At 49.0% G+C, this 26,610-nt stretch overlaps 1 protein-coding gene and 1 non-coding gene across 2 annotated transcripts in view; both read right to left on the minus strand.

Annotated features, from left to right (window-relative positions):
• Positions 1–26,610, minus strand: part of IFT172 (intraflagellar transport 172) — a 52,636-nt gene that overhangs the window by 21,732 nt on the left and 4,294 nt on the right. Inside the window, 15 exon segments of the mRNA XM_049784230.1 lie at positions 1,488–1,655; positions 3,579–3,691; positions 11,159–11,244; positions 11,418–11,521; positions 12,642–12,695; positions 13,957–14,118; positions 16,475–16,570; positions 17,598–17,721; positions 19,914–20,128; positions 20,975–21,062; positions 21,247–21,326; positions 21,523–21,588; positions 21,832–21,871; positions 22,212–22,324; positions 22,685–22,828. Coding sequence (XP_049640187.1) covers positions 1,488–1,655; positions 3,579–3,691; positions 11,159–11,244; positions 11,418–11,521; positions 12,642–12,695; positions 13,957–14,118; positions 16,475–16,570; positions 17,598–17,721; positions 19,914–20,128; positions 20,975–21,062; positions 21,247–21,326; positions 21,523–21,588; positions 21,832–21,871; positions 22,212–22,324; positions 22,685–22,828 — 1,653 coding nt within the window.
• Positions 83–248, minus strand: LOC126024794 (U1 spliceosomal RNA). Its single transcript, XR_007500896.1, has one exon. It is a non-coding gene; the product is annotated as a U1 spliceosomal RNA (small nuclear RNA).

Here is a 26,610-nt window from a genome sequence, read left to right on the forward strand (position 1 = left end):
CATGGAGGTAGGGCAGGATGTTTGCCTTGCATGCAGAAGGACGATGTTTTTTGTTTTGTTTTTTTTTTTTGTTTGTTTTTTACAGGGGAGAGAGCGAATGCAGTCCCCCACTACCACAAATTATGCAGTCAAATTTCCCACATTTGGGGAAATCACAGAGGTCAGCACATCCCCAGAGTGCGATGGATAAGCCTCACCCTGGGAAAACCACCTTCATGATCATGGTATCTCCCCTGCCAGATAAGCATAGGACGGTGGTTTGAATCCCGGCATACCATATGGTGCCCTGAGCCTGCCAGCAGCGATTTCTGAGCGTAGAGTCAGGAGTAACCCCTGAGCGCTGCCGGGTCTGATCCAAAAACAAACAAACAAAACAAAACAAACAAAACCAAAAAGCAAAATAAAATAAAATAAAATAAAATAAAAAATGAACTTGGGTTGGCCTTGGGTTGGATCTTTTCAAGTCTTTGCATTGTTTTTGTCAGAGGGGTGAGTTCGACGCTGGTTTGTTTGTTTGGGGGCCAAACCTGGTGGTGCTCAGAGGTTACTACTGATTTTGCACTCAGGAATCACTCCTGGCGGGCTCAGGGGATCATATGAGATGCTGGGGATTGAACCTGGGTCGGCCACCGACAAGGCAAGCGTCCTACCTGCTGTGCTAACACTCTGGCCACTAATGCTGGTGAGTTTTAAGCTTTGGTCACAGAAATGCAAAATTAGGGGCCTGGGGAGCTAGTACAACGGGTAAGGCATTGCTGACCTGGGTTCGATCCCTTTTAGTATCCAGCACCCTGCCAGGAGTGATCCCTGAGTACAGAGCCAGAAGTAAGCCCTGAGCACTTCTGGGTGTGTTCCCCAAACCAAAAGAAATGGAGAAATTAAGAAAAAAAAAAAAAAAAAGAAACAAACAAACAAAAAAAAAGAAATGGAGAAATAGAAACATGAGTAAATTTCCAGGGAAACCATAATAGAATGTGATGTGGACTCTCCAAATCAAAGAAGTGGGGAGAAAGGTGGTTAGAGAGGAATGAAGGGCAGTTTGGGGACGGGCTGGCACCGGCATCGGCAGACCAAGTGCCTCACACTCTCCGCCTCACTGCCTAGGAATCTCAGCCCCTAAAGCAGCAGAAGTTTCTGAGGTGGCTCCCTTCATGCGTTACCTGACTTCTGGAGAGTAGGGGTGGAGAGAGGGTTTCAGCCGTGGTCTGAGGAATTCTGATGGCTAAAACTGGGGTTCAGCCTGCAGACAGTGACAGAACTGTGCTCCCTTTTGGGGGGTTCTTACAGCATAAGGAACCTTCCCACAAAGATGTGATAAATCTCGGGGAGTCCTGAACTAGCACCCCAAACTCCGGGCACTCCTTAAAGGTTTTTGTGCAGTCTGGTGGAGCCTGATCTTGTCACAAGTCCCTGTGATTATGGGTCAGGGTGAAGAACATCCAATACCCTGACAGCTCAATCTCCGAGGAGCCCTGGCACTGACATACCCGGACAGTGGACATGGTGACCCTCTCAGGGGCCTCGATGTTGTACCACACACACAAGTTGTTGCGGTTCTGGGCCACCAGCACATCGCTTCCGGGGACCCACTGCACGTAGGAGCAGAAGTTGAGGATCATGGTCTTAGAGCAGCTTTCGATGTCATACAGGTGCAGCTGGAGAGGCAGAAAACACTGTGAGGTGTCCTGGGGTGCTGACCTCTCCCTTTGGGGTGGGGCAGGATGAACTAAAATCGCCAGGCAGGGAGGAACATGCTGCATTTCACTGCCTTCATTTTGAGGTGCTGAGAATTTGAACCCAGATCTATGCTAGGTCAGCCCCACCTGCTGAGTCCCAAACCCTCAATGGTCATGTTGAATTGGTCCCAAACCCTCAATGGTCATGTTGAATTGAAGTATCTCATGACCAGCCAGATCCTTTTAGGGATCACTTGCTTCCCAATTACTCTCTTTTTTATTGTTGTTTTTTGGGCCACACCTGGCGGTGCTCAGGGGTTACTCCTAGCTTTGTACTCAAAAATTACTCCTGGGGGCCCGGAGAGATAGCACAGCGGTGTTTGCCTTGCAAGCAGCCGATCCAGGACCATAGGTGGTTGGTTCGAATCCCGGTGTCCCATATGGTCCCCCGTGCCTGCCAGGAGCTATTTCTGAGCAGACAGCCAGGAATAACCCCTGAGCACCACCGGGTGTGGCCCAAAAACCAAAAAAAAAAAAAAAAAAAATTACTCCTGGCAGGCTAGGGGGACCATATGGGATGCCGGGGATAGAACTTGGGTCCATCCTGAGTCAGCATCCTACCACTGTGCTAATTTCTCTTTTTCTTCAAAGGGCATTCTCCTCACTCTGAAGAAACCCACATTCTCTCTTTAGTGCCTTTTCTTCTCTTTTCCTTCTAGAAAAATTTATTTAAAAAAAAAAAAAAGCCTGAAACAATAGCATAGCGAGTAGGGCATTTGTTTGCCTTGCACACAGCTGGCCTGGGTTTGATCCCTGGCATCCCACATGGTCCCCCAAGACTGCCAGAAGTAACTTCTAAGCACAGAGTCAGGAGTAAACCCTGAGTGCCACCCCCCCCACTGGTTTGGCCCAAAAATCAAAAGAAAAATAAATATATAAAATAAAAGGAAAAAGAAGATGACCAAAAAAGTAAAGGTCTATACCCCAGGAATTCAGGTTTGGCAAAGAGCAAACTTGCATTCTTAGATTAATTCTTGGCCTGAGGTACCAGCCTACAACATGAAGAAAAGCCAGAAGATAGATGGAATGGTCTAGAAAACTGTAATGTAGTCTTCCCATTACAGTAAAAATGAAATTTTGTGTTTTTGGGTCATACCCGGCAGCGCTCAGGGGTTACTCCTGGCTCTGCACTCAGAAACCACTCCTGGCAGGTACGGGGGACCATATGAGATGCTGGGATTTGAACCACTGGGTCGGCTGTGCACCAGGCAAATGCTATGCTATGCTATGCATATGCTATGCTGTGCTATTTATCTGGCCCCTGAAAATGAAATTTAAAAACAACAACAACAAAAATCAAACATGAAACACCAGACAGGTTCTGCCCCTGAGGTAGATTCTTTAGTGACAGGAAGTGGAGACCTGAATCCAGGAGGACCAGGAGGAGCCATCTTCAGCAGCCTCAGACCCGGAAGAGCTAAAGCACAGCAGGCTGGGCTTGAGGCAGTTTCATGAGGTCACAGACTGAATAGATGGAGAGAAAACAATCCCTAAACACCCTCTCCACTTTGGTGCCTTCCTGATACAATCTCCTGAAGATGCACTGGGAGGCCACAAAAAAGAATGTTGAAGGCTGGAGTGATAGCACTGCCTTGACGACAGTAGACCCATGTTCAATTCCTGGTACCTCATATGGTCCCATGAGCCCACCAAGAGTGATCCCTGAGCACAGAGCCAGGAGTAAGTCCTGAGCGCTGCTGGGCATGGCCCCAGCAAAACAAACAAGAAAAAGTTGGTTCTTGGTGACATTTGCTATGCTGACAATATAGCATGAAGGAATTAGGGTACACCGAGCCTCTCACATCCCTGGGAGCAGTGAACCCCTGAACCCTGCTTACTCACGCGGAATTTCCGGTCCCGGAAGAGGAGCTTGTGCCCAGTCTCGTTGAGTTCCAGCCAGTCCACGCGGCTCTCATGGCTGATGGTGCCAATGTTGTAGCCACCAATGAGATCCACTGTGGAGTCCAAGAGAGACATTCTATGATGTCATATCTAGACCCTGCAGCCACTCGCAAATATAGGCTTCCCAAGCTGATGTGGGGTTTTAAGAATGTTGCATTAGGGGCCAGAGTGATAGTGCAGTGAGCAGGGAGGGTCCATGCTTTGCCTGTGGTTGATCAGGTTTGATCTCCGGCATCCCAGATATTTCCTGAGCACCAGAAGCAATTTCTGAGTATAGAGCCAGGAGTAACCCCTGAGCATTTCCAGGTATAGTTCCCCCTTCTACTCCCCAAATCTAACCAAACCAAACCAAACCAATAAAATATTGTATCAACCTGACCAGGGTTTTGCAAACATTTTTCACTTGTCACCTCTTTTCTTTTTTTCTTTTGATCCCGCCTGGCTTACTCTTGGCTCTGCGGTTAGGGATCACCTCTGAGGGATATGGCTGGACCCTCATCAGCTTGTGTGAAAGGCAAGCACCCTGTCCACTGTTTCTCTTCTGCTTTTTCCAACCCTTGCCACTGGAGAAATGCAATATAGGTTGAATGTGGGCAGAAACCACACGAATTCATCATGCATCCCATTTAGACTTAATTTTTGGTGGTTGTGTACTCAGAGACCTTGTATTTTGTAAGCATTTTCTTAATTCTCATATTCACCCCCTCTAGGGTTATGGCACAGTTTAAGAAGCTAGGTCTGTAATCAAATTGTATAAATAAGGGCCTAGGGTAGGGGGGCCTGGACTTGGGTCACCCGATCCCCCTCTCCCCCTTTCCTCCGGATCTCCAGGTGGGTTTCTGGGAGGACCTGATGGGGCACCCTGGGTTTTCCCCACCCCCAGGCCAGCTGCGGAGATTGGCCTAGGGTGGGTCTTGAGCTCTGGTCCTTTGGGCCTGGGAGGGCTTTCCTCCCTTCCTGGGGCAGGATTTTCAGCCAGCATGGGCTGGCTCCTGGCAGACCTCCGTATGTGCCAGGGGCCTCTTGGCCCGGCCTAGGGTAGGGGGGCCCGGACTTGGGTCACCCGACCCCCCTCTCCCCCTTTCCTCCGGATCCCCAGGTGGGTTTCTGGGAGGACCTGATGGGGCACCCTGGGTTTTCCCCACCCCCAGGCCAGCTGCGGAGATTGGCCTAGGGTGGGTCTTGAGCTCTGGTCCTTTGGGCCTGGGAGGGCTTTCCTCCCTTCCTGGGGCAGGATTTTCAGCCGGCACGGGCTGGCTCCTGGCAGACCTCCGTATGTGCCAGGGGCCTCTTGGCCCAGCCTAGGGTAGGGGGGCCCGGACTTGGGTCACCCGACCCCCCTCTCCCCCTTTCCTCCGGATCTCCAGGTGGGTTTCTGGGAGGACCTGATGGGGCACCCTGGGTTTTCCCCACCCCCCAGGCCAGCTGCGGAGATTGGCCTAGGGTGGGTCTTGAGCTCTGGTCCTTTGGGCCTGGGAGGGCTTTCCTCCCTTCCTGGGGCAGGATTTTCAGCCGGCACGGGCTGGCTCCTGGCAGACCTCCTCCGTATGTGCCAGGGGCCTCTTGGCCCGGCCTAGGGTAGGGGGGCCTAGACTTGGGTCACCCGACCCCCCTCTCCGCCTTTCCTCCGGATCTCCAGGTGGGTTTCTGGGAGGACCTGATGGGGCACCCTGGGTTTTCCCCACCCCCAGGCCAGCTGCGGAGATTGGCCTAGGGTGGGTCTTGAGCTCTGGTCCTTTGGGCCTGGGAGGGCTTTCCTCCCTTCCTGGGGCAGGATTTTCAGCCGGCACGGGCTGGCTCCTGGCAGACCTCCGTATGTGCCAGGGGCCTCTTGGCCCGGCCTAGGGTAGGGGGACCTGGACTTGGGTCACCCGACCCCCCTCTCCCCCTTTCCTCCGGATCTCCAGGTGGGTTTCTGGGAGGACCTGATGGGGCACCCTGGGTTTTCCCCACCCCCAGGCCAGCTGCGGAGATTGGCCTAGGGTGGGTCTTGAGCTCTGGTCCTTTGGGCCTGGGAGGGCTTTCCTCCCTTCCTGGGGCACGGGCTGGCTCCTGGCAGACCTCCGTATGTGCCAGGGGCCTCTTGGCCCGGCCTAGGGTAGGGGGGCCTGGACTTGGGTCACCCGACCCCCCTCTCCCCCTTTCCTCCGGATCTCCAGGTGGGTTTCTGGGAGGACCTGATGGGGCACCCTGGGTTTTCCCCACCCCCAGGCCAGCTGCGGAGATTGGCATAGGGTGGGTCTTGAGCTCTGGTCCTTTGGGCCTGGGAGGGCTTTCCTCCCTTCCTGGGGCAGGATTTTCAGCCGGCACGGGCTGGCTCCTGGCAGACCTCCGTATGTGCCAGGGGCCTCTTGGCCCGGCCTAGGGTAGGGGGGCCTGGACTTGGGTCACCCGACCCCCCTCTCCCCCTTTCCTCCGGATCTCCAGGTGGGTTTCTGGGAGGATCTGATGGGGCACCCTGGGTTTTCCCCACCCCCAGGCCAGCTGCGGAGATTGGCCTAGGGTTGCGCTTGAGCTCGTGAGATTGGCTTGGGGGGTGGTGTTTGATCTGTGGGGTGACAGATAGTTTGTCAGTTATACTCATGCTGTCACTGGCAATTTCATACTAGTCTACATGATGCAAACCGCGCGGGGGCGTATACTCCTCCCAACCATCACTACCCCCGATTTACCCCTCTTAAGTTCTATAATACACAGTTTTAATCTCAGACCAAAGACATACAGTGGATCTAACAATCCCAGAACTATTTAGAAGGACATAAATTAAACACATATATCTTTTGAATATTTCATGTATATTTTCTTTAATGGTGTAACTCTCTCTATATTCTTCTACCATGATGTTTCTATCCACTTTCATCTTGTCTTTTCTTTGTAAGCTGTTCAATAAGGATTGTTGGTGGAACTGTCCCTCAGTTTGATGCCTATGATTGAACTATGTCATGGAAATTGCTGGTCTTGTTCCTATGGCCTCCAGATGCACCAATAACGCTTCATGGCATTGATCCTTCTTTGCATAGACACATTAAAATAGGAAAACACTATACCTACAGATAAGTTCTTATCTAATAAATCTCAGTACAATGTACCTTACACCCTGAACATTGATAGAATGACCTGGCACAGGCCTCAGAGGAATGGGCATCCTCCATTCACGCCAGAACCAGGCAAGCTATCTACGAAACATCCAAGGTTTTTTATAGCAACAGCTGGAAGCAGTCCTCTACCAGGAAAGACACTACCAAGGGTCTGACATCGACCTCCTAAAAAGAGACTTCCGATTACACTGAGAAGACTTGACAACAACAATGACCTGCTCTACAGGACATGGTTCTCTCTAGTGCCCCTTAAGTGTGAGATGAAACGAGAGGATGCTCTGCACCATCCTGACTGCAATATGGGATATGCAGACTCCAGGACCTTTAATACAGAAGCATGATACCAACAACAGAGACTATGTGAGGAATGAAGGTGTATTGCCACTACAGACGATGACTTGAATTGGACAAACTAGTTTGCCTGGAGCCTAGAGTCAGTCCTGTGCCAGGAAACTTCAGGGGTAGGGTCTCCTTGTATTTAGACCATAATTTTTCTTTCCATGTCTCTTATATTTTGGTGGGCCTATGCAAACAAATGCCACTCTAACACCATTTATTACTACTTTCCCTTGACTCCAATCCTTAAGAAAAACAACCCACTAAAACTTTTGAGGTTAACTTAAACTAGTAAGCATGTGCATGGAACAAGATAAATGTACTTTGCCCTCAATGTTTAAGGAGTTACATAAGTCTAATCTCTTTGGATTATATTGTGTGCTGCTAAGAAATAGTATGTAATACAACTGGGGATTTGAGGGACAAATTAATTGTATTGTACATGGGTTCAGTTTTGTTTTTCTTAATTTTCTTTGGTTGAAAGATCAAGGCTGGGATATCATCGATGGGACTACCGAGAATTCTGCTTATGGGTGATTGGGCTTCCACTGTAACTTTACCCTGTCCTCTCTCTTTGCATCTTTGTTGTCATAATTAATAAAAGAAAAAAAATTGTATAAATAAAGATATTAGGGCCCGGAGAGATAGCACAGTGGCGTTTGCCTTGCAAGCAGCCGATCTAGGACCAAAGGTGGTTGGTTTGAATCCCGGTGTCCCATATGGTCCCCCGTGCCTTCCAGGAGCTATTCCTGAGCAGACAGCCAGGAGTAACCCCTGAGCACCGCCGGATGTGGCCCAAAAACAAAAAAAAAAAAAAAAAAAAAAAAAAAAAGAAGATATTAAAAAAAAAGGTAGGCCTAGATGATGTCAATGAATACAAATGGCCAACATATGTAAGAGCTTGCTAAGTTCATGATTTTAGCATCTTAGTAAAAAACAATTTGCTTGATTGCTTTTGCTTTTGGCCCACACTGAGTGGTTTTCAGGGCTCTCTCCTGCTTCTGCTCTCAGGGATCACTCCTGGTGAGGCTCTGGGGGACCATAGAGAATGCCAGGAGTGAAACTCAGGTCAGCTGAGGGCAAGGCAAGCACCCTGCCTGCTGTATTATCTCTCTGGATCTCTGATTCTATTGAAAAAGTATAGGTTTTGCTTAACATTGCATTTAATTCAAAAGGGCCAAACTATCAAGAAATATGGTGATTCAGTAAATTCAGGAATTGTCTCATGGAAGATGAAAAGGATGGAATGATGGGTTCCTCTGCCATTATGCAGGAGATCCACTGTGAGGCAGCACTGAACAAGAGGACAAGCCCTCCATGAAGGAGCACAGATGTGAGAGACCTGAATGGGTTTGTTCATGGTGTACAGATGGGTTTGCTCCAAGGCTTCCTCTGCCTTTGTGGGTCTGTGAGGGATGGGCAGTGGAAGCAAACAATGGCAAAGGCACATGGACAAAATAGGAGAACCCCAAGCATTTCCAGGAGTGATTCCTGAGTGCAGAGCCAGGAGTATTCCCTGAGCACCACTAGGTGTGCCCCCCACCAAAGAAATAAGTAGGACCAGGCAATGGTACAGCAGGAAGGGCATTTCCTTTTTGTTGTTGTTATTTTTTGTTTTTGGGCCACACCTCGTGGCTCTCAGGGGATACTCTTGGCTCTGTGTTCAGAAATCGCTCCTGGCAGACTAGGGGGACCATATAGGATGTCAGGGATCAAACCAGGTCAGCTCTGGGATGGCCATGTGCAAGGCAAATGCCCGACTGCTGAGCTATTGCTCCGGCCCAGGGCAATTGCTTTGAGTAGAACCTGGGTTCTATCCCTACTACCTCATATGGTCTCCTGAGTCCATGTGAAGTGATCCATGAGCAGAGAGCAAGGAGTAAGCCCTGAGCACTGCTGGGTGTGGCCCCCAAACAAAAAGCAAACAAATAAAAGAAGAGATATAATGGACCATAGAAATTTAAAAAATACTTAGTTCCAGAGATATGGCACAATGGTACAGCACCTGTCTCACTCAAACTGAACCCCTGGGTACCACAAAAATAGGTAAAGTAATGAATTCAATCAAGTAAGAGCCAGGCAGCTGCTCAAGTCTGGGTTCTCCTACGAACAGGGATCTCGCCTGCTTGTCTCTATGTCTCTTTTTTACACTCTGGTGAAGCCCTGGTTTTCTTTTGAACATGGGTAACTCTCTTTCTCTCCCCTCACATCTATGTTAGTTTCTGCAATACAAACTATCTTGGGGAGGAAAAAAAAAAGAGCCAGGATAGTACATAGTACATGCAAGGACACAGGCCCTGCATGTTCCTGACCCCAGTCCAGGCCCTCCAGAACCCTCCAAGAGCCCTCCAAGCATTGCCTCCAAGACCTCCAAGCACTGCTGGGCCTGTGTAGCACCACATCTAGGACTCAGGCAGTCATCCAAATAACCTGGAAGGCAGAATACTGCCTGGAGGGGCTCCTAGATTCTAAGGACCAACAGGGAGGCAATTGCACCCTCTACTACCACAATAAAATCAAGATAAATTGAAAATGTCTCAACACCAAAAGATACCTAAGAGGAGAGAGAGGACAAGCCACAGGCCAGATAGAATAAACCCAATACAAGTAACACTCAAAGCGCGCGCGCGCGCGCACACACACACACACACACACACACACACACACACACAAAATGTCAGGCCAGTGAGAAAAACAGAAACTAGTAACAATGGTCATTGCAATGAGCCTGCAGTGCACAGGAGAAGCCGTCCCAATGATTAATAAGCATTTGCCAATGCAAAGCGAGATTATTTCTCAGACATGGCACTGAGTGGAACTGTGGGGTCAGGCGAGTCCAAGTACTGGAGAGGATGGGGACAACAGGGACTCGCACTGCAGCAGGACTGTCATCTGGTCCAACCTCCCTGGAGCGCAGTTTTAACAGTTAGTAAAATTGGGGCTACGGGGCCAGAGAGATAGCATGGAGGTAAGGCGTTTGCCTTTCATACAGAAGGTCAATGGTTCAAATCCCAGCAACCCATATGGTCCCCTGAGCCTGCCAGGAACAATTTCTGAGCCTGGAGCCAGGAGTAACCCCTGAGCACTGCCGGTGTGACTCTAAAAACAAAAACAAAAACAAAAACAAAAAAAAAGAAATTGGGGCTACACCTTCTCCGTGACGCAGCAGTTCTATTTCTTTCAAACCAAAGTCGGTCCTGGGTCGGCCGCTTGCAAGGCAAATGCCCTACCACTGTCATGTCTCTCTAGTCCCAGCAGTTCTACTTCTAATAATAAGCCAGAGCAAACTGAAATATTTGGACAGTGAGAAAACCAACAAGTCAAATGCCCATCGACAGAGCCACGATGGAATGTCAGGGTTCTGACAGTCTCGAACACAGGTACACAAAGCAATATCATGATTATGAACAAAAGCAAACATTTATTAAGTGCTTACTGGGCACCAGAATCTAGCCTTAAGTATCCAAGCTTTGCATATAAAGAAGGCACCATTTTTGGTTTTAGTTTCTGGGTGACACCTCGCAGTGCTTGGGGGGACCAGATGAAATACCAGGGACTGGACCAAGGTACAAGATCAGCGCCTTCACCCTTGTACTGTCTCTTCACCTCATCATATATTTATTTAAAAGTTCTAAAATCTAATGCAAGTCTGGGATCCCTCAGTTACCTGTCTGATGCACAATTTTGAGATCTTGAGACAATCTATTTTTGAGGAGTGATGGGGTTCACATCCAGTGGTGCTCAGGGTTTTTCCTAAATCTGCACTAAGGGATTCCCCTGGTGTTGGTCAGGGGACCACTGGCAGTGCCAGGGGTTGAATCAGGGTTGGCTGAATGCATGACAAATGCCTTAACCACTGTAGTATCTCTCAGGCCTCCAAACATCCATTTTTTTTGTTATTAACAACCCAAATCTATTTTTCATTTTGGAGCTTACTGTTATTTTTTTGACATTTATGTAACCAGGTTACACTAGTGATAACTTTCAATGGTAACTTGAAGTGCAAAGCTAGTGCATCATCACCCAGGACCCCCCCACTCCCCACTGACCCCACCTTTCGCTCTCCTAAGACCAAGCCCAACTCACCCACGGCAATAGTCTTGATGTCAACTAGATAAGCCAATTTCTTGTTCTCGTCCATCCCCCGCTGACGCCGCTCATTGATCCGGACACTGCAACACAGGGGGGGAGGCAGGTCAGGCAAAGCGGGGCTTGGGCCCAGACACATTTGCTAAGGGCTCAGTGGCAGCAGACGGGTTGGCATTTTCAGGTGAACCCAAGGACAAAGATGTCAAAGAAGGAATCCTTCAGGGCAGCAAGGGCTGGGCAAACTCTGTGGGGTTACCTGATGAGATGGGGGTTCATGAACTCGGTGCGGACGGAGCCCAAGGTGTCATTGCTTCCGTATTCCACCAGAGTCAGCTCGCCGGCATTGAAGATCATGCACACCTGGGGTGAGTAGATGGGACTGTTACAGGGTAGGAGGCACCAATGGGAACTTCAGGGTACACATGGTGAGAGGCTGCTGGGATGCAGAGAAACCGCTGGGAGGTATTTGGAAAAAAGCTTCGGGGGACTGAACCTTGCCTCAAGGGGACCCCCCATTTCCCTTCATTTTGTTGGTTTTGGGTCATACTAGGTGGTAACTCAAGGGTTACTCTTGAGCAGTGTTTACGCCACTCCTGGGACCATGTGGTACTGAGGATTGAATTCAGGCTTCGAGCATGAGAGCACGAACTCCAGTCATTTGATGCAGAAGTCTCATGTCCCAATCCCGAGGGACTGGGAATGTGGGTCTGGAAGCAAAGGCCGACACGGGAAATAATCCACACGATATTGAAGAGAATAAAACAGGTTCAGGGAAATTCCATCACAAGCTTTCTGCTTACTAGCAAAGGATACCAGCAGGCAGATAGACTAGTTGTGGAACCAAAACCGCAATCAGCTTCTCCCTGAGACCTGAGGTCTTTATTGGGAAGAGAAAGCCACCCTAGGGTGGAGAACAGGTAGGCATAAGGGACCCATTTAGAGGTACTTCCAGTCCATGAACGACAAGCACCAGTAAAGAATAATTATCTGTGGGACTGGAGTGATAGCACATTTGCCTTTCACACAGCCGATCTGGGACAGACCAGGTTTCAATCCCCAGCATTCTATATGGTTCCCTGAGCCTGCCAGGAGCGATTTCTGAGTGCAGAGCCAGGAGTAACCCCTGAGCACCACAGCCGGGTATAGCCCCAAAACAAGATAAAACAAAACAAAAATAATTATCCTAAATAGAATGAAAACTGGTTACTCCAACAATCTACCGGCCCCATTTTCCTCCCTGCTTAGTTCCTCTGCCCAGTAGATATTCCCTGCCACTCCCAGCCCATCTACCTTTTCTTTGGGGCCACACTTGATGGTGCTCAGGGTTTACTCCTGGTAGTGCCAGAAGGAGTATGGGTCAACTGTACTGTCTCTAAGGACCCTACCCCCGATGGCCTCAAAGCCTTGTCCCTGGCCAATCTTATGAGAGAAGTGAAGAGGAGCCCCCTGAGAGGGCAACAGTGAGCCCAAACCTACTCACATTCTCATTTTCAAAGAAGTACTTCTCGTGGCCACCAGAACCCTGCCATGCTATCTGTGTAGAGAAAAACCAGAAAGTGCAATTTAAAAAAAAAAAGATTTTTATTTTCCCGATAAATTCACCATAAGATAGCGAGTTAACAAGTTGTTGAGGGTTGAGTTTTGATGACTCGGTATTCCAACAAACATCCCTTCACCAGTGTTCATTTCCCGCCACCAATGTCCCCAGTTTTCTCCCCAGTTTTCTGCCTGACCTATCCCCTGCCTGCCTCGATGGCAGATTGTTTTCAGCTCTCCATCTCTCTGTCTCTCTCTTTTCCCTTTTAAATACTGCAATATTGTTACTGAAGAATTATCATGCATATCACTTTACCTCCTTTCAGTACCCAGTTCTTTTTTTTTTTTTTGAGAGAGAATAACTCAAATAGAGTTCATTTACTTTTAAGTTTCCAAAGAGAGCCTTGTAATAAGTAGTGTAATAGGTAATCAAAGCCAAATCTATATTTTGGTTATTATAGCTGTTTGCCTTTTAAAAAAAGATAATTACTTTATTTAAGCACCATGGTTACAAAATTGTTCATGGTTGAGTTTCAGTCATAGAATTTACACCACCCTTGCAGCCAGAGAAATAGCATGGAGGCAGGGCATTTGCCTTGTATGCAGAAGGATGGTGGTTTTAATCCCAGCATCCCATATGGTCCCCCGAGCCTGCCAGGAACGATTTCTGACTGAAGAGCCAGGAGTAGCCCCTGAATTCTGCTGGGTGTGACCCCCCAAAAAACAACAACAAAAAGAATTTATACCACCCTTGACTGTGTACACTTCCCCACCACCAATTTCAACATTCCCTCCCACTCACTCTCCCTCGCCTGCCTCAGGCATTTTACCTCTCCTTCTCCCTCTCCCTCTCCCTCTCCTTCTCTTGTTCTTGTCCAGAGTGATCAATCCCAACTATTACTTGTCATAGTGGTCCCTTCTCTGCCATAACTGCCTCCCCTTCCCCACATTTCTACTGTAAGGATGATTTCCCAGGACAATTAGGACAGAGTGACAGGATGAGTCTGTGAATTTCTGACAGGGCTGAGAGAGATGAGTTTTTTTGGGGTGGTGACGATGCACAAAGAGGGGAGGCTCTGTCTGACTGTGCCCTCATCCCTGGATTTCCAGAGGATGACTTAGAACAGCCATGGGAAGCTTCGGGTCCTCCTGGGCCTCACTCCCAAAGCTGTTCTCCTCTCACCAGGCAGGGCTAACTGTGGGTCTCAATCCCCGGAGCCCCATGCCCTACCCCAACATGGGAGCTCTGACACCCTCACCTCGCTAAGGCGGTTCGTGTTCAGGTCCCCGAGTAGCAGCGTATCTGAGGTGTGTGCCACCAGGTATCGCTCCTTGCCCAGGATTTTCACCTCTTCCACCTCGTAGCCATAGTGGGATTTGAGCACGACACGGGTCCCCGAAGACAGGTTCTTGACAATCACCTTGGGAAAAGACACAGTCTGGGATCAACAGATCCCCCCCAATACGAAGGGAGGAAGGGTGGAGAGCAGGCTCTCCCCTTCTCCTGGTTCCATGGTGCCAACAGAGCCAGTGCCATCCTCATTGGTTTGGGATGCTATCAGGATCATCACCTCCCGCTCTGCAGAGCCTCCAGGGACAAGTCCTGGGCTTACTCCTGGCTCTGTACTCAGGGATCATCCCAGCAGGGCTCAGGAACTACATTGTTCCAGGGCTTGAACCCAAGCAGCCACATGACAGGCAAATGCCCTCCCTGAGGTACCATCTCTCCAGTACTCATGTACAATTGCCTTTGAAACTTGCAACACAGCTGATGAAAGTTCCACTGAGGAAAATTCAAGCATTCTTCCTATGTTGCTATAGTTCTTTTCTTTTCTTTTAGGCCACACCCAGCAGTGCTCAGGGGTTACTCCTGGCTCTGAGCTCAGAAATTACTCCTGGAAGTCTTGAAGGAGCATATGGGATGCTGGGAATTGGACCACGGTCCATCCTGGGTTGGCTGCTTACAAGGCAAATACCCTACTGCTGTGCTCTCTCTCTAGCCCCAACAACAACACATTTTTTTTTTTTTTGTGGTTTTTGGGTCACACCCAGCAGTGCTCAGGGGTTACTCCTGGCTCCATGCTCAGAAATTGCTCCTGGCAGGCACGGGGGACCATATGGGACGCCGGGATTTGAACCGATGACCTTCTGCATGAAAGGCAAATGCCTTACCTCCATGCTATCTCTCCGGCCCCAATAACAACTTTTTTTTGTTTTGTTTTGTTTTGGTTTTTGGGCCACACCCGGCGATGCTTAGGGGTTACTCCTGGCTGTCTACTCAGAAATAGCTCCTGGCAGGCACGGGAACCATATGGGACACCGGGATTCGAACCAACCACCTTTGGTCCTGGATCGGCTGCTCACAACAACTTTTTTTTTTTTTTTTGGTTTTTGGGCCACACCCTGTGACGCTCAGGGTTACTCCTGGCTATGCGCTCAGAAGTTGCTCCTGGCTTGGGGGACCATATGGGACGCCGGGGGATTGAACCGCGGTCCGTCCAAGGCTAGTGCAGGCAAGGCAGGCACCTTACCTTTAGCGCCACCGCCCAGCCCCATTACAACAACTTTTTAATTAAAAAAAATAACTATAGGAGCCAGAGAGATAGCACAGCGGTGTTTGTTTGCATAAACATAGGGTGTTTGTTTGCACGCAACCAATCTAGGACAAATGGTTCAATTCCCAGTATCCCATATGGTCCCCTGAGCCTGCCAGGAGCAATTTCTGACAACAGAGCCAGGAGTAACCCCTGAGCTTCGCTGTGTGCTACCCAAAAAAATCTAAAAGAAAAGTTGTTCTTTTTTTGTTTTGGTTTTGGTTTTTGGGCCACACCCAGGGACGCTCAAGGGTTAATCCTGGCTATGTGCTCAGAAATTGCTCCAGGCTTGGGGGACCATATGGGATGCCTAGGTTAGCTGCCTGCAAGGCAAACGCCTTACTACTTGCACCAATGCTCCAACCCCTGTTTCTTTTTTTTTCTTTTTTGTTGTTTGTTTGTTTTTGTTTTTGTTTTGGGGGCTCAGACCTGGCAGCGCTCAGGGGTTATTCCTGGCTCTATGCTCAGAAATCGCTCCTGGCAGGCTTGGGGGACCATATGGGATGCTGGGATTTGAACCACCATCCTCCTACATGCAAGGCAAATGCCCTACCTTCATGCTGTCTCTCTGGCCCCTGTTGTTGTTTTATTAAGGTCACACCTGGTTGTGCTCAGGGGTTACTCCCTGCTCTGCACTCAGGACTCACTCCTGGTAGGCTCATGGAACCATATAGGATAGCGGATTGAACCCAGGTCACATATGCATAAACACCCTACTACTATCACTCTGGCTCCTACAAATCTTTGTATAAACCTTTGTAATTTTCATCACTGTGCATGTGTTCAATTTTGACATACGTGTCTTGTCACCTCTGCTAAAATGATCTCCTTCAAGGGACAGTGCTAAAGCCCCTAAATTCTGCATCTTAATGCCTTACAGTGCTGGCCAATACATATTATTCAGTATTTCTGGAGAATGAACCACCAATGAGTTCTTCAGACAGACAGAGGTTGGGAATAGAAAAAAAGTGGACTCAAGAACTAAGAAATGAGCTCATATGTTGCAAACAGTGCATTCAGAAGCTTCACACAACAGAACTCTCCCAACTATTCGAGAAGCTTTTTACATTTTTTTTTTCTGTGCTGGGCCTTCTACATACAAGGGATATACACTATCACTAAACATATTTCTGTCCTGCAGTGAAGTTTTTTAAATCAGGAAGGTTTTGAGCTCTGTGCTTACCTGGCTAGGCCCCACGTATGTCAGCTCAAACTTGTTCTTATAAATGCTCCTCCGCAGGCAGCAGTCGAACTGTTCCACACCACCACAGAGTGTGCCCTGGAGGAGGAGAAGGTCACAGCATCCTGGGCAATGTCCCTGGAACACTGGCCTGGGAAGGCAGTCTAGAAGCACCCTCAAAATCTCAGTGCTGGGGCAGCGGCTATAGTGCAAAGGGGCGGAATGCCTGTCTCACATGGACAGGGCCCCAACTTCCATCCCAGACAGCATGTGGGTGCCCAAAGAGCATGGCCTAGCTGTGACTTTGGTGTTCTTGGCACCACCAGACAAGGGATCAGAAAGGAATGGTCCTCAGCCTGCTAGGTATCCCCCCAAATCTAGGCTCTAGGACTGAAAAGAACTGGCAGTAAAGAAGTTTGGACACCAGCTGGTCTCTCTTAGCCTCTATGAAAGTTTGAATTAAAAAACAAAATGAATTTTTGTTTTTGTTGTTGTTTTGGAGTGACACCCAGTGGTTCTCAGGAGTTACTCTTGACTCTGCACTCACACATCACTCCTGGAGGTGCTCAGAAGACCACATAGGATGTTGGGGATTGAACCCAGGTAGACTGCATGCAAGGCAAGTACCTTACCAGCTGTGCTATAGTTCAGAAAGTATAAATTTGGGGCTGGAGCAATAGCACAGCAAGTAGGGCATTTGCCTTGAACATGGCTAACCTATATTCAATCCCCAGCATCCCATGATACCCAAGCCTGTCAGGAGCAATTTCTGTCACTCATGAGCATAGCCAGGTGTGGCCCAAAACCCAAAAAAATAAAAGAAAATATGAATTTTTCCCCGGCCTTATGAGTCATGTTTCTAAGTTCTAAAGCAGGGGTCCTCAAACTTTTTAAACAGGGGGCCAGTTCACTGTCCCTCAGACCATTGGAGGGTCTGACTATAGTAAAAACAAAACTTATGAACAAATTCTTATGCACCTGCATATATCTTATTTTGCAATGAAGAAACAAAACAGATACAAATACAATATGTGGCCCGTGGGCCATAGTTTGAGGACCACTAGTCTAAAGGGATGAGGAGAGTGTCAGGGTAAAGGTAGGATCCTCCCAAGACCAGAAAACCCACCGCACAGAGCCGTGAGCCATCCCGCTTCCAGGCTAAGGATGTGATGGTGTACAAGTTGGCGATCTCCTTGGGTTTGGCCTCTTCCCAGATGCTCCGTCGTGGGCTCCAGTTGAACACACGAAGTCTGAAAAAAAGAAAAGCAAAGGATGTGAATTGTACTTATTGTGGGTTTGGGTTTGGGGGTCACACCTAGTGGTACTCAGGGCTTATTCCTGGCTCTGTACTCCTGGTGGGGGTTCAGGAGATACTAGGGATGAACCCATGTTGGTCATGTCCAAAGCAAGAGCCCTTACCCCATGGTCTTCCTTTCTGGCCTTAGGACCTGGATTTTAGAAAAGAGGCTGAGCAAGAGTGAAGGGCCACTGGTAAAAATGCCAACTTGGCAGCCTTTTGGGAAAACAATACAAATATTCTTCTGAAAACCAGAAACTGAGTTTCCATATGATCCACCAATACTACTCCTGAGAAGATACATTAGGGGTCCAAAAGCACAATGCGTAAAAGCCCTCCTCTCTCCTATGTTTACTGAAGCACTATTCACAATAGCCAAAATCTGTAAACAACCCAAGTTGTTTGTGTGGCCCAAAAGATGAGTGGCTAAAGAAATTATGGTATGTCTACACAATGGAATGTTAGGGAAAAAATGAAGTCATGAAATTTGCAAATACATGGAGTATATTTACTTATACTATACTGACTGAAATGAGTCAGAAGAAGAGGGATAGAATTATAATTATAATTAGAATAATATCGCTATTATCATATCCCTGTATGTGGGATATTAAAATAAAAGACATAGTATGAAAATAGTACCCAAAGACAGTAGTTTATGGCCCTAACCCTCTACCTTCCAAAAAAAGGTATGGCAGGGGGAAGAAAGGAAAGGAAGGATGGAGGGAGAGGGGTACAAAGAGGGAGGGAGGGTGGGGGAGAGAAGGAGGGGGGGGGGCGGGGGGAAGTTTTCTGCCATAGGGGCAGATACTCCTGTCTGTCTGTGGGTGACAGGAATGAAAGTGGGGACACTGATGGTGGGAAATATGCACTGATGATGGAATGGGAGTTAAAATACACCTTGTATGTGTGTATCTCACATTAAATTAAAAAACAGGGAGAAAGTATTAAAATAGGCTAGTAACTGAAAAAAAATTTGGGGAGAAGGCCATACCTAGCATATGATTCCGAGAACTGCCATGGGTCACTCTTGTTTTTGTGCCACACCCAGTGATGCTCAGGGGTTACTCCTGGCTCTGCACTCAGAAATCACTCCTGGCTTGGCAGACCATATGGGATGCCAGAGATAGAACCCAGGACTGTTCTAAGTCAGCCGCATGCAAAACAACATCCTACCGTTTGTGCTATCACTCCAGCCCCGTGGGTCACTCTTGAATACAGAGTTCTCAAGCACTTCTAGGTGTACTAAAAATGTGTACCAAACTATCTCCCACCAAAAATTACAAATAAAGCTTGGACATCTCGATAGATCAAAGCATGCTTCGCATAAGAAGTCCTGGGGCGGATCCTGAACACTACATGGTCCCCTGAGCACTGCCAGGAGTGATCCAAGAGAGCTGTGCTGAGGACAGTCTCTGAGCAGCACCAGGTATGGCCCTCAAATCAAAATGAAGCTGAGCATCTCTTAAAGGACTGAAGGGCAGCTCTGAAAGTTGGAGGTCTTGTTCTGATTTCCTGGCTCCCATGGTGCCTCAAGCACCACTGAGAATTCTAGTCAGAAGCAGAGAAAACTCTGAAAGGGCTTGGGAGAAAGTACAACAGGTAAGGCACTTGCCTTGCATGAAGTTTTCAGGATGTGATTCCTGGTACTATATACAGTTCCCAAGCACCACTGGGTGTGGCACCCAAACCAAAGTAAAAACAAAACAAAAACCAAAGGGGAAGGAAAAAAAGAAACCCCAGATAGAAAATTAAATAATAAATCTGAGAACCCTTAGGCCCTTTGGCCCTGAATATAAGGCCCTGGGACTGATCCTCAGCACCACAAAACCAAGCAGGGCACTGAGCATCTCAGGGTTGGGGCAATAGGACAACGGGTCAGGAGCTTGCCTTGCACGTGGCCGACCTGTGTTTGATAGCCGGCATCCTATATGGTTCCCCAGAGCACTTCCAGGAGTAATTCCTGAGCACAGAGTCAGGTGAAATTTCTGAGCACAAGGAGGTGTGAGTCAAAAACAACAACAAAAGAACCCTAGTATCTCCTTCAGCAGACACTGGCTTTGGATCTAGTTCGAATAACTGGGCTCCAGCCAAGCATAAGCTTGAGGAAAATACAACAAAGATGCAGTTGCAAGGGGAACTGACCTGTCATAGCTTCCCAGCACGACAGACTGGCCCCCGGGACTTGCTGCAGCTGTGGTGAACTCCCGCTCCTGAGGGTCCCGGCTGTAGTCGAACGTCTGCAGCACGTGGCCTTCCTTCCCATAGGCCACGACCCTCCGATCACAGCCTGCAGCCACGATGCTGTTGGTTGCCCAAGCCAAGGCATAGGGCGGGCAGGGGTGGTTCACCAGCTTTCCCTAGGCAGCAGGAGAGGCCGCAATTACTCAGGAGTCCATTCACGGCAGTTTTTGTTTGTTGGTTTTTGGGCCATGCTCAGCGGCGCTTAGGGGTTACTCCTGGCAGGCAGGCTCAGGGGATCATCTGAGATGCCAGGGATCAAATTCAAGTTGGCCACGTGCAAGGGTGCAAGGCAAACACTCTACCTGCTGTGCTATTGCTTCCGCTCCCCATTCTGAAAATACCATATTGCTACCTCCCCACTCCTTTTCTCTGACCATTTTTCTTTCTTTCTTTTTTTTTTTTTTTTTTTGTGGTTTTTGGGTCACACCCGGCAGTGCTCAGGGGTTATTTCTGGCTCCAGGCTCAGAAATTGCTCCTGGCAGGCACAGGGGACCATATGGGGTGCCGGGATTTGAACTGATGACCTCCTGCATGAAAGGCAAACGCCTTACCTCCATGCTATCTCTCTGGCCCCACTGACCATTTTTCTTCCAGCACTTCTGCACCTGGTCACTTCCTTTTACCTTCCCAAACTGTCTTTTCATCTCCTCATCACACACATGTGGTATCAACCTACACTTATTGATGGTGCGACATGAGGAAATCTGAGTGTACTTGCGAGGTAGAGAGCTTTTTCTCTTTTTTTTGATCCCTACTATCCTATAGGGTGACCCAAGCCATGCCAGAAGTGATCTCTGAGCACAGAGCTGGGAGTAAGCTCTGAGCATCACCAGGTATCATCTTGTTGCATCCATTTCTCTGAGGGTCTCTGTCCCTCAGCTCTGCCCCATCAGATTTAAATTCCTCCCTCCAGGAGGGCTTGTGCTTGTGCTTAACCTTCCCACGGTATCCAGGATTCATACCTGTGATTCTCCAGAACCTTCGTCATCAAAGAAATACCGAACGATGGTGCCATCTGCATGACCGGACAGAATTCCTTTTCCAGAAAAACTGGAAATGGGGAGAAAGGAGTGGAGGGGAGAATTCTGGAAGGGATGACTCTGCCTCTCCACTGCTCACCACCTGGCTGCAGTCCTGTTCTCCATCCTCTCCATCCTTCTCCCTTCATCCCCCAGAACAGACCCCACCTTTTCCTACCAACTTCCCTTTGGGGATGTCCCTTGTCTTTACTTACTTCGTTGTCAGGGACACCACGTACGACTCTGTCCCATAGATAGTAGATGATTTGCTGGTTTTAGTGTTGACCATACGGACCTGAAATATGGGAGAACATGCCACAGGCTAGTGAGGCTCTTCCCCCTTTTAGCCAGATCCTGGAGAAGGAAAAACAAGCCACAAACCCTCCACATTTGCCCTCAGCACCCACTTGACTCTAAGGGAGAAGACAGACCTGGTTCCTCTCTCTGGAAAAAACATTCCCCCCCACCGGGGTTTCTGCTCCCTGACTTACCTTCCCTTCAGCCAGTCCGAAGACAATGACATACTCCGATGGCCACTGTAGACAGGTGACCGCGCTCTGCAAGAATGAGGCCGAGGATCACCCAGGTTGAGGTTGCATCTTCATCTGATCTGAACCTGGGATCACCTTGGGGGAGGAAGCAGGGTAGGGTGGGGACACTACCGGGCTCAGGAGGCAGAGGCCATGCAGCAGCACCCCAGCAGCAGTAGCCAGACTCGAGAGGGATAAACACAACTCATAGTAAATTTGCAAAGAGGGGTACGGTTGTTCCTCGAGTCAGCCAGGCTTTGTGGCTCTTACCGTCTGGATGAACTTGTTGCAGATCACCTTCTTGTCCCCCCTGTCAAGGAAAAGGGGAAAAGCAGATCAAACTCCTGTACAGAAAGTGCCACCAAGGAGGTTAGGAGGTCACAGCAGGCAGGCAGTGTCCCTGCCAGGGGGAGATGTCCTTGGGCTCCACAGAGCCCGAGGTGGAGGCAGAAAGGGATCCCTGGAGATCTGGGGCAGTAATAGATACACCATGTGGAGACTCCCAGGATCTCAGCAGGCCTCCGGGCTGCCCAAGCCTGACTTCTAGGGGGATATGGGATGGTGGCACACAAAGAGCAGAAAGAGAGACTGGGTCATCAGCTTCTCAAAGAGGCCCCGCTCCAAGGAACTCCTTCGGGCCCCCTCCTCACCAGTCCTCCCCAATCTTGTACACAAAGATGATGTTGTCTGTCTGTCCAATGGCGATCTTTGTGGAGTCCGGAGAAAAGGCCATGCCTTTCACCATGTAGCTCCTTCGACCATACTGGACATTACACGGAAGAGAAAGAATGAGGAGAGAAGTCAGGGGTTGACTTGAAAGAGAAAAGAGATAGGGGCCAGAACCATGGCACAGCCGGAAGGGAGTTTGCTTTGCATGTGGCCAACTGGGGTTCAATCCCTGGCATTCTATATAGTCCTCAGTGCAATGACGGGGGGTAATTCCTAAGCACAGAGCCAGGAATAACCCCTGAGCATTGCTGGGTGAGCCCCCCCTCCCGAAAAAAAAAAAAAGAGATAATATATGAGTTCGTCCTTTTCCATGTGTATGGGTGTGTCTATGAGGCCAGTGGGGGTGCCTTCCAGAGCAGGGCTCCCCCTCAGCCCGCTAAGAGGCTCTCTTCACCTTCATGTCAGCTGGTTTGGTAGAGAATTTGTCTCTGCGCTCCCCGTGTTCATCATACAGCAACACCACTCGGTCCACTGTGCACACAGCAAACTTGGCATTGTTCTGAGACCAAGACATGCAGGTCACCTTTGCAGCTCCATCCTGCGTAGGAAAAGGATTTTTTTAGTTTTTGATTTTTGGGCCACATTTGATGGTGCTCGGGGTTACTCGTGGCTCTGCACCCAGAAATCACTCTTGGCAGGCTCCAGGGACCATATGGAATGCTGGGTCCATCCAGGGTTGGCCTCATGCAAGGCAAACGCCCTATGGTTGTACTATTGCTCTGGCCCCCACAAAGGATTTTTCTTTTTCTTTTTTTTGGTTTTTGGTTTTGGGCCACACCCGGCAGTGCTCAGGGGTCACTCCTGGCTGTCTGCTCAGAAATAGTTCCTGGCAGGCACAGGGGACCATATGGGACACCGGGATTCGAACCAAACACCTGGATCGACTGCTTGCAAGGCAAATGCTGCTGTGCTATCTCTCCGGGCCCAAAGGATTTTTCTTTACAGTAATAAGTGAAAGTAATTCTTATGTACAACAGTACACAGGAGTGGTTAAAAAAACTAAAAGCGGGGCCGGGTAGGTGGCGCTAGAGGTAAGGTGTCTTGCCTTGCAAGCGCTAGCCAAGGAAGGACCGCGGTTCGATCCCCCGGCGTCCCATATGGTCCCCCCAAGCCAGGGGCGATTTCTGAGCACATAGCCAGGAGTAACCCCTGAGCGTCAAACGGGTGTGGCCCAAAAACCAAAAAAAAAAAAAAAAAACCAAAAAAAAAAAAACTAAAAGCACATCTACTTCCATTATGGCTGAAACAACTTTGGCTAATTGGGCTCCTATCACAGGCCTGAAAACAAAGATGCACTCCTGATCCATCCTGGTCTCTGAGGCCATAAAAAACCCCGGATCATGAGAACAAGATGCTACCAGAAACCCATAAGCAAAAGCATTAACAGATCACATGCTGAGCCAGTGGTCCCTGCCAGTTCCTGGAACAGCCTTCTGGATTTCTCAAATCTCAGGTCTGCCAGTAATCATTTCAAATGACTGAAAAGTTTTTGGTCTCCAGCTATTCATTCAGTTAACAGTTTTAAGCAAATTAGCGAGAAAGCCACTTGGCCAGGGGATTAAGAGGGAGAAAATCATGGGCCTGGAGAGATAGCACAGTGGCGTTTGCCTTGCAAGCAGCTGATCCAGGACCAAAGGTGGTTGGTTCGAATCCCGTGTCCCATATGGTCCCCTGTGCCTGCCTGGAGCTATTTCTGAGCAGACAGCCAGGAGTAACCCCTGAGCACCACTGGGTGTGGCCCAAAAACAAAAACAAAACAAAAAAAAAAAGGTCTATATGTGACAGTGAAAGTGTGTTAAACTGGGGCCGGAGAGAGCATAGCAGTAGGGCTTTTGCCTTGCAAGTGTCGGCTGATCAGGACCTATGTTGGTTCAAATCCCGGTATCCCATATGGTCCCCTGTGCCTGCCAGGAGCAATTTCAGAGCAGAGAGCCAGAAATAACCCCCGAGCACCATCGGATGTGGCCCCCCCCAAAAAAAAAGAAGAAAAAAAAGAAAGTGTGTGATTGCTCGTACTATGTACTATGTCTGCGCAATAAAGGGGTATAACACTGTGGATGTCAAGTGGTTAGGATCTGCTCTCCTCCCCTGCACTCAGGCTACAACTCCCGGCGGCATTCGCTCTATTTCTCCCCATCTTTGGGGGAGGGATTGGGTCTTTTTTTTGTTTGTTTGTTTTGTTTTGTTTTGTTTTTTGGGCCACACCCAGCGGTGCTCAGGGGTTACTCCTGGCTGTCTGCTCAGAAATAGCTTCTGGCAGGCACGGGGGACCATATGGGACACCGGGATTCGAACCAACCACCTTTGGTCCTGGATGGGCTGCTTGCAAGGCAAATGCCGCTGTGCTATCTCTCCTGGCCGGGATTGGGTCTTTTTTTTTTTGGTTTTTGGGCCACACCCAGTGGTGCTCAGGAGTTACTCCTGGCTGTCTGCTCAGAAATAGCTCCTGGCAGGCACGGGGGACCATATGGGACACCGGAATTCGAACCAACCACCTTTGGTCCTGGATCAGCTGCTTGCAAGGCAAACACTGCTGTGCTATCTCTCCGGGCCCAGGATTGGGTCTTATGATACAAAAAATATGGTACTCTTGGCTCTGCACTCAGGTATCTTGCCTGGCAGTGCTCAGGTGCTGGGGATTGCAGGTTGATCACTTGCAAGACAAATGTCCCACCAACTGTTCTTTCTCAGGCTCCAATTTAAGATAATTTCCTGGAGGAATTTTTTGGGCCACACCCAGCAGTGCTCAGAAAGTACTCCTGGCAGGCTCAGTGCTTCATATAGGGTCAAACCTGGGTTGGCGGATGCAAAGCCAAGCCTTCCCTACTGTGCTACTGCAGCAGCCCATAGTTTGAGATAATTTTATGATTATGTGATCCATCGTAAGTTTTGAGGAATGGAAGCAGCTGGGCGGGGAAGTTATTTAAGAGAGATGGGGTGACATGAATAGATGCAGGAAACAGTAATTTATTTATTTATTTGGTTTTGGGGCCACACCTGGCAGTGCTCAGAAATTACTCCTGGCTCTGCACTCAGAAATCCCTCCTGGCAGGGTGGGGGATCATATGGGATGCTGGAATTGAACACAGGTCTGTCCTGGGTCATCTGTGTGCAAGGCAAACGCCCTACCGCTGTGCTATTGCTCCAGCTCCAGGAAACAGTAATTTTTTTTTGAAGCGGGAGAGAGTCCAGGAAACAGTAATTTAATTTACCTGAAAATATCTTGTAAATAGCAGAGTGGAGGAGCTGAGACAGGAAAAAACAGGCTGAGGCCAGCTCAAAATGGGGTTCGAAACCTAGGCTAAGGTGTTCAGTACACTCGCAAATGGAGGGACAATAAAAATTGCAGAATGGGGGGCCGGAGAGATAGCATGGAGGTAGGGCGCTTGCCTTGCATGAAGAAAGACGGTGGTTCAAATTCTGACATCCCATATGGTCCCCCGAGCCTGCCAGGAGCGACTTCTGAGCGTAGAGCCAGGAGTAACTCCTGAGCGCTGCTGGGTGTGACCCAAACTCCCCCCCCCCCCCGAAATTTTTTTTTTGTAGAATGGGGTGTAAAATAATCAGAGCTTGGGCCCGGAGAGATAGCACAGCGGCGTTGCAAGCAGCCGATCCAGGACCAAAGGTGGTTGGTTCGAATCCCGGTGTTCCATATGTTCCCCCGTGCCTGCCAGGAGCTATTTCTGAGCAGATAGCCAGGAGTGACCCCTGAGCACCGCCGGGGGTGACCCAAAAACAAAAACAAAACAAAACACAAAAAATCAGAGCTCATTTGGATGAATAATGCTATTTGGGGAAAAGGATTGGTTCATGCCTGGTGATGCTCAGGGTCTACATCCAGCTCATCCAGTGCTTAGGGGTCTTTCCCTGTTTCTGGGGAAAAGGAGAGCACTGTGCTCAGCCTGTTGAATTCTCTCTCCAGACCTCCACACTTTTCCCTTTAACTATCTATTTCACAGAAGCCCAAGTTCAAAGTAAGCATTTCCCAGTGCATTATTTGTGTCATGGCTGATCCTTCTGCCACCAGCTCTTGCCACCTGTGGATCTACTCCTCAGGGACTTCTGCATTGGGAAAACAACACACACACACGAGCACACACACACCTTCTGTTTTTTTTTGTTTTTGTTTGTTTTTTTTTTGGATTTTTTGGGCCACACCCGGCGATGCTCAGGGGTTACTCCTGGCTGTCTGCTCAGAAATAGCTCCTGGCAGGCACGGGGGACCATATGGGACACCGGGATTCGAACAAACCACCTTTGGTCCTGGATCGGCTGTTTGCAAGGCAAATGCCACTGTGCTATCTCTCCGGGCCACACCTT

This window comes from Suncus etruscus, chromosome 12, assembly GCF_024139225.1.
Source record: "Suncus etruscus isolate mSunEtr1 chromosome 12, mSunEtr1.pri.cur, whole genome shotgun sequence".
In the NCBI taxonomy this organism is placed as follows: domain Eukaryota; kingdom Metazoa; phylum Chordata; class Mammalia; order Eulipotyphla; family Soricidae; genus Suncus; species Suncus etruscus.